At 35.7% G+C, this 8,752-nt stretch overlaps 1 protein-coding gene across 1 annotated transcript; it reads right to left on the bottom strand.

The window, feature by feature from the left end:
* Positions 1 to 4,805: 4,805 nt before the first annotated feature.
* Positions 4,806 to 7,437, bottom strand: LOC123721661. The gene is made up of 2 exons (XM_045681052.1): positions 5,621 to 7,437; positions 4,806 to 5,172 (listed from the first exon to the last, which is right to left on the bottom strand). Exons 1-2 carry the CDS (start codon positions 7,435 to 7,437, stop codon positions 4,806 to 4,808), a joined length of 2,184 nt encoding a protein of 727 aa, XP_045537008.1.
* Between the last annotated feature and the right edge of the window lie 1,315 nt (positions 7,438 to 8,752).

Raw genomic sequence — 8,752 nt, 5'->3', positions numbered from 1 at the left:
TTTCCGTGTAACTTTAATTTTTAATTATAGTATTTGTTATCTTATTTTTTGTATATTTATGTGTTATTTTATTTCTAACCGTAGAATTTCACTACCGAGACTTTAGTACATGTCTTTTATTCTTTTTGACAAAACAGAGATAACCTTATCTTCTGTAAATTATGCTGTTGTAAATAAAGTTTGACCTCAATTATTAAGGTCTAAGTTAATACATGTGTAAATAAAGTCTATATTAAAATAAATATAAAATTTTTTGCGGTCCTAAATAAAATTCCAACTCCTTTTAAAGTCCAACAGAACGTATGGGATATTAAAATAAAACCGTCACAATATTTCTAGCCGCGATTGTTCGAAGGATTTTTTATTAACCTCCTTAATGAAACTGTTACGATACAAAAATCTTTTCGGGTCAAAGATTAAAAATGGATTTAAGATAAAAATAGGTCAATCCACGTTTTATAACTTCCTCTTATCTCGATGGCAAGTCGAGCGTACTTATGGAGTCATCAACTTGAAAGGTTCGACAAAAAAAAAACTGTGACGTAATACATGCAGCTATCGATACTGTGGAAATTCACACCTTTAAACAATAAGGACTTTTCCTATTTAAAATCCAAAGTTTCAAAAGATTACTTGATGTTTATTTAAAAAAAAAAAATTGGTAAAAAATGTAGCTTAGTGCCGGGGCATAGTGTAGCTTCTCAACAGCGAAAGAATTTTATAAATCCCTAGTTTCGTAGCCTATTCAATCAAAATATATATATATATATATATATATAGTTGTTTCTTAAAGTATTCATTCCTACATAATACCTTCAAAATATCACGATAATAGTACATTTCATTTTTTATTAAAAATGTATGAACTGTTCCGCATATATTGACCTATAGTAAACATTTAGACTAGTTATTTGCTCTGGCTACGGTCACAAGTAATCTCCGTTATGAAGTATCCATCGCGGATATGATCTTTTGCGGACTTCTTTTTAAAAAAAAACTCCAGCCGGCGGCCTCAGGAAATTATGTGTCACGACGACATGCATGTGAATAAATATATTTGTGTGGAGAATGCAAAATAAGATTTCTCATGAAAAAGTTATAAAAATAATTTGAGGAGCAGAAGGTTAGCGTGGTTTGGACATGTTATGCGGAGGGATGATGTTCATAAAAACAAAACAGTAATGAGATTGAATGTGGATGGCTATAAAGGTAGAGGAAGACCAAAGAAAGTATGGATGGATTGTGTTAAAGAGGATATTCGTAAGAAGGGGGTAAATTTAAAGATATGACGGCTGATAGAGATGTATGGAGGAGTAGTACATACTGTGCCGACCCTCCATAGGGATAAGGGCAGGTTGATGATAATGAAAAATAATTTAATTGAAGGAATTTTTATGACACCATTTACAGTGTGATAGTAAATATTTTACAAGAAATCTCTTAAAAATAAATATTTAAATAAACAAACTTAGTAAATAAGTACTTAACCAGTGAAAATTTCGAGACAATTTTTTTTTATTTCTAAAACTATTAGCGGGGTGACGAATTTATACTTGTTGTATAAATATATTATAATATGAATTTATAATTCAAATATAAACATGAGGGTACATTCATTGAGGGATTAAGCCCGGATCAAAACTGAACCTGTTCTGATAATCCGGATAAGAGGTGGATAATGGCAATTCACGCCCGGCCATCGTCCGGATTATCTCCACCTTAAATGCACGTATTAATTTATTGTAATGCAACACTTAATACGAACTTTTAATGTCATCATCATCATCATCATCAGCTCACTATGCCATAGTCTACCACGCTGTGGGTTGACTTCACACATATCTCTGAATTTCTTCGCAGATATGTGCAGTTTACATCACGATGTTTTCCTTAATCGTAACATGACGGGATTCGAACCAAGGACTTGCAAATTACAAGTCTAGAGCCCTTGAGCCACTAACGCTCTCACTATAAACTTTTAAAATTTATGTATGCCTGCCTGTATGTTTTGTCCGCAAGGTTGCGTTTGTTCCGGGTGTTCTCCGGAATGACTGGACCGATTTTAACGAGACTTTGACAGGAAGATAGCTAATACACGCGAGAATATTAGTGGCTTATTTTTTAATTCTGCGCTGATAAAATTTTGGGTGACCACTAGTAACAAATAAACTAACACACAAGTATAGAGGTACCTACTACAATTCCACCTGATGTTTAGTGGTGAAGGGCTAGAGTACTAACCGTGGATTTCTGAGACTGAAATCCCCTTTTAAAACATATTTTTACCTCTGTTTTTTTAAGAATAAAGACAGGGATGACAATATGTTTTATACAGAGATTTTGGTCTCAAAAACCTTCCGTAAGTAATGGTACTTAAGAGCTCTATATTGCTATCCAACTCTATACACTCTAGAGTTAGATATAAAAGGGATAATATTTGTAGTGCAGACTAGTTTCTCTCTAAATACGAGATCTATGCTTTGCAATATTTATCATAAAGCTCTATTGAGAGATAAAATGAATACAATAAGCCAGGAGGATCGAGGCATTTTCTATAAAATGCTACGAATTTTGCGGAATATTGCACAAAATACAGTACTATTATATCAGTGGACTAGGAACGTAAGCTACAAAGCTTATTCGCATTTAATGTAGTCTTAGTGTATACCATACGGTTAAAATGTATGCTGGTATTATTTTGTTTATACAGGTCTTTAGCGAAACTGCATTATAAATATTGGTAAAGCGCCATCTATCGTTCATTTAAATTTGTTTTTAAATTTGGTATAATTTTCCGTTTCTGTTTTATGTAATAAACTAGCTGTGGACCACGACTCCGTCCTCGCGGAATTAAAAGAAACGTAATAAGTAGCCTATGTGTTCTTTCAGAATATGTTCTACATCAGTGCCGAATTTCATAAAGATCTGTTGAGCCGTTCCGGTGATATCTCAAAAATACATCCATCCATCCTAACATTCGCCATTATAATCTTAGTAAGATTACTAAATTCTAGTTGGGTGAATAGATAGAAAATTTGAATGTATAAAATGGGTAACACATTTTAATGTGTTTTAAATCCAGAAATAATGTTAAAAATAAATTCAAAAGTATTTCTTACAAAATAATTTGTTTCAAAATTAATAGAAAATAAATTAAGTAAAAAAATGTATTATTTAGAGATATTGTTTAGACTCTATTTACGAAAAAGGTTAAATATAAGATAAAGAGTGTCTGTCGGCATCAATCTACGGCGCAGTTTGGCGACATTTTCAAAATTATGATGCATTAATTTTTTAGAACAAATAAATAAAACAAAATTAATTTTCTTATCTTTAATGTTTGTGTTACGGTAAATTTAATTGTTATTACTGAGACCCCAAGCAAACAATATATAGCTACGAACCCAGGAAGTTAAACTACTTGCAAAGAGATTTAGATAATTAAACTTTCAAAGGATGTTTCAAATATTCACGAATTACAAATAGTGCGGAACACTTGAAATGTTTTCTTATTTAATTTGATCTCTCGAGAGTTTCTCATTTGACTGAGTTAATGAACTCTTGGCGAAACGAAAACAAATTCAAGATACGTAATAAATAAAGATTGCGTAACATGAATACTATATAGTCTGGTCTTTACAAATTAATATTTTACTTTAAGTACCAATAGTTACAATCCTAGTAATGCCATCTATTGTAAATTATTTGAATTTGTGTTACATTCGCACGTTTATTTTTTACCATGTCATTCCGAGACACTGAATAGATAAAAGTTACCAATCAAACACATATTCCGTCGCCATTAAATATTCACGAGCAATTATTTGCGAGCAAGATATAATGATGAACGACGTAGTTAAGACACAAGTTTGGGTCATAAATAAATTACGCTTTAGTCTGTTAACATATCTCGAGATTTTCTTGATTAAAATCTGACATTTAATATAAGTATAATTTGTGTACAAAGTTTGTAAATTATAAAGCAAAAATAACAAGATTTATTATAAAATCAACAAGGTTAAATTCAGCGAGCTTCATACTAGATTAGTAAATATATATACTGTTAGCACTTATTTAATTTACTTGAATATTTTTGTCTATATCTCAGATATTTAATTAGTTGAGATCCTTAGAAAAACGAACAAGTCATTCACTTCAAATGACTAAATACCGTCTGTCCCGAGCGCATACTTCTCATAGTATCGCGATCCTGCACACATATTTAATTAATTCTTTTGCCCGCTAGATGTCGCTTTATATGTGTTGATATAAATAATTTCTGTTGATAAAAGAACTCATTTTTACATGTTAATTACTTGTTTTTTTTAAAGTTCAACACAACTTATAACATACAATACCGCAACAACAAAAGCATTTTAATAAAATAACATGAAACGTTAATTTAATAAAAATGGCGGGAGATTGAAGTTTTAATTAGTGCTTAAGTTTGTTATTTATTATTTTATAAAATTTAAACCTCTTGAAACGAACAAAATGAAATGAACAAACCAATAACTGTGCAAATGACTATATTTAAATAAATAACAAATAATTAAGAAATAGAAAGAACAAGGGTAATCGACAGCCAAACGTCAAGAAGAATATATCAAAATGTGATTGTCAATAATAGAAAACTACATAAGCTATCAAAATAGCAAAAAGGTCCGCAACATCCTCCCCCTCGTGCAGCTAAGCACAAACTGGTTATTCAAACCAAGGTCAGTCAAGGCCTTAGGTGGAGAGCCTAACCAGCTTTCGTACGGGTCAGTGTAGCGTTCCCCCTGCTGTTGCAACGTCCACTACCCTTATCGCGCCATTGAATTGACAATGGCTTCTGCCTCGGCTAGTAAACTGCTTAGGGTGTCTTCTTTTGGAGCTCGTTCGGTTAACGTTGCGTTCAGAGCTACTTTAACTGATCGCACCAAGCGCTCCCAACATCCTCCAAAATTAGGTGTCGCAGGTGGGGTGAACTTCGCGAGTATTCCTTGAGTGCTTGTGAAATCTTCGACATTTTCTCCGTAGAACTCTCTGAGAATGCGATTGGCACCAACAAAGCAGGTTCCGTTGTCCGAGAAAACAGTATTTGGAGAGCCCCGTCTTGCAATGAACCTTCTAATAGCCAGGATAGCGGAGTCAGTAGATTGACTATGTACCATCTCTAGGTGAAGAGCTCTGACAGTTAAACAGGCATGAAAAATGTTGTATGGCCCTTATACAACATTTTTCATGCCTGCGCCCGATAGTGACGCTTATGGGGCCGAAGTAGCCCAGGACCGTTAAAGTAAAAGGCTGTCGATGGTGAGCTAATCTTTCAGGTGGCGGATCGCCTGTTTTCGGGTTCATCTAATCTTTCAGGTGGCAGATCTCCTGTTTTCGGGTTCATCGGTAAGGACTTTCTTATTCTGCAGAGTAGACAATCTTTTCAAGAAGGATGGGGAAGCGCGTGTCAGGATCAATGCCTTCTGCGGCTTTAATTCTTCCGGCTAACCGCAGTAATTTGTCCTATCCCAAAGTGGGTGACAGTTTTCTGAGACGACTGTTCGGAGGAATAGGCTTCGAATTCAGGATATGAAGAAAATCTATAGAAAAGCTCTCGAGCTGTGTTCGTTGTAGAATTTGCCTTTCAGCGGCCTTTATTAAATCTGCACTAAGAGGCGGTAGGGTAGTGGACGCTGAAGGATGGCGGGCACAAACAACATCGCCTTTCAATTTAGAATTTCTAAAGGAAGCCAAAATTACACCAAACTTTGCCGCAGCTTGAAGTACCCGGGCTGTGGCACGTAATAAGCGCTGCCAATTACTAAAATTGGCAAAAATAGCTGTGACAGGTGTCGGTAACTCTTCGACAAAGGAAGTTAGTCCGACCAACTCAAAACTATTGGTCTTGAGTTCATCGGTATTTGGTGAGGCATACCTCGGCTCTGTAGGCCAGTCCTCAAAGGATTTAAATAGAAAAGATGGTCCGCGAAACCATCTGTGGGACGCGTCGAGGTTAATTGATCGCGTTCTGGTAGCGTCATCAGCAACATTTAAGTCTGTTGGTACCCATCGCCAGTCTCTGACGCAAGAGTTTTCAATAATTTCGCCTAAACGATGGGCAACAAAAGGCTTAAAAGAGCGCGCGTCACTACGTAACCACTGAAGGACTGTCATAGAATCAGTCCAAAAGAAGGTATGTGTCGGTTGTTTTCTATGACTGTCCTTAATGGTGACCGCGAGACGAGAAGCTATTAAAGCGGCCTGGAGCTCTAAACGTGGGATAGAGGTAGGTTTCAAGGGTGTAACTCTTGCCTTACTAGAGATGAGAGAAAGCTCGATGCTGCCGTCTGAGTACAAAAGACGCCAATAAGCGACACATGCGTACGCGAGCTCACTTGCATCAGCAAAAACGTGTAACTCCCTTTGAGTTGGTTCAGAGTTTTTAAAGTTAGAATACCAACGTGGAATTTCCAAAGATGTTACTTTTGACAACTCCTGAAACCAATCAGACCACCTTAATGCTTCCGTGGGTTGGAACTCGGTGTCCCAGTCGACATTAGACCTCCACGTTTGTTGGAATAATATTCGACCCTTTACAACTATTGGAGCTAATAAGCCTAACGGGTCGTACACACGCATGAGGTGACAAAGAACTTTGCGTTTTGTGAGAGGGTTCGAAAATGTTTCACCTAAGCCTGAACGGAACCCTAAATTATCTGTTGTGGGATTCCACAATACTCCTAATGCTCTAATATTATTTGCAGAGCAGCTGCCAACATTGATTTCCGACGACGGTTGAGTGGCCCTAAGATCAGCAGGAATAAATTTCAGCGCTGATGGGTCGTTGGAAATCCAGCCCCGTATTTCGAAACAGGCATCGTTGTGTACGGTAACAATATCTGCCGCCAGTTGTGCTGCCTCTTGAACGTCATCGAGAGAGTCAATATAATCGTCCATATAATGATTGTACAAAATAGCATGAGCTGCCTTAGGAAATAAACTTTCGTGCTCACAAGCGTTTTTATTTTTAATAAATTGTGCTATAAATGGACTGCAGCACGCACCGAAAATGACGGCTGTCATCCTAAACTCCTTTATTGGTTGGTCTCTGCTTGACCTCCAGAGATACCGGAGGGCGTCCCTATCTTGCTCCCTGATCCTTACTTGAGGGAACATTTCCCGGATATCAGCAGTGAGAGCAATACGACCCTCGCGAAACCGAAATAAAATACCTAACAAAGGCTGAAGCAGGTCTGGGCCAGGTAACAACAAAGAGTTTAGGCTGACGCCCTCATTCGTAGCTGCGGCGTCGTGAACTACACGAAGCTTACGTTTCTGAGGGTGGTACACGCCAAAATGGGGTAAATAGAGCCTCATAAAAGAAGATTGTTTATCTTTAATGTGGTTGGCGTAGTATGACTCAGGAGCACATTCTTCTGCATAACCTTTCGCTATCATGTTTGAAATGAACACGTCATATGCTTTTGTATTAATTTTGTATTGTTCCCTAATAAGAGAGTCTAATTTCTCGTCATCGGAAGGTTCGATACACACACCGTGGTTAACAAACTCCACTAATTTAGTTTTACTGCTCGCGATTCCATAAAGAACCCAGCCTAAGGCAGTTAAACAGGCAACGGGTTCATTCTTACCACCACACCTTATCTCACTGCTGATATCCGGCTCGAAGGACCAAAATGAAACGAACAAAATGAAATGAACAAACCAATAACTGTGCAAATGACTATATTTAAATAAATAACAAATAATTAAGAAATAGAAAGAACAAGGGTAATCGACAGCCAAACGTCAAGAAGAATATATCAAAATGTGATTGTCAATAATAGAAAACTACATAAGCTATCAAAATAGCAAAAAGGTCCGCAACACCTCTCAAGAAAAGGGTTAAAAGTATAATTTTACGAGATAATAATGATTAATAATTTTACGTACTAAGCGAGGCGACGCCACTGTCTTGCGTCTACGTTACTCATACAAACTGTCTAACCGTAAAATTCCACTGCTTTGACACTTATATTATAACATATTGTTATATCTATTTTTTTCAAAGAGAACGTGAGAGATTACATGTATTTAAACAATTTTATTAATAGTGAAAACCTATTCTATTTTTGCGTCGCAATGCATCGCGTTGTATACCGCGTAATTTCAACTAGGATAACGGGTTAGACGAAATCATGAATTACAACCGTCTGGCGTTTTAAAGCTTATAAAATACAATTAGATTTTTGTAATTATTGGAACATTTCTATTAGAAAATGGAAATATATTAATAGATGTTTTATTATTGATGTTTGTTCCACATTTTTAGACTTTAGGGACATTGTAATACTTTTAAAAACCCTTCGCCTTAAATAATCTAAATGTTTAATCTTACTGTGAAGAGAATTTATCTGAGTGTCAAAGAGAGATCAGTATTGGACCCTTTTATTTGAAATTCGACAAAATGTACTGTGAATTTTGTTTGATAAATTCTAATAAAAAAAAAGTCACACATTTAGTACATTACGTACTTACTTAAATTTATTAAATGTATGGAAGTTTGCCTTAGAACACGTTAGTTTATAAACGCTTGTTTATAAACATTTCGATAAGGAATAGAGTAGCTCGTAGTGACCAAAATTCCTTGAAAACTCTACATATAATCTAGTTACAACATACTTAGCGTAAAGTATTAAATAAGACTGATGTATAAATGAGCTTCGTTCTTTTTAATTACTTTAACATAGATTCCATTAAAACATAATGCGAG

Source organism: Papilio machaon, chromosome 14 (genome assembly GCF_912999745.1).
Source record: "Papilio machaon chromosome 14, ilPapMach1.1, whole genome shotgun sequence".
Taxonomy (NCBI): domain Eukaryota; kingdom Metazoa; phylum Arthropoda; class Insecta; order Lepidoptera; family Papilionidae; genus Papilio; species Papilio machaon.
This window is presented reverse-complemented; position numbering and strand designations above follow the sequence as displayed.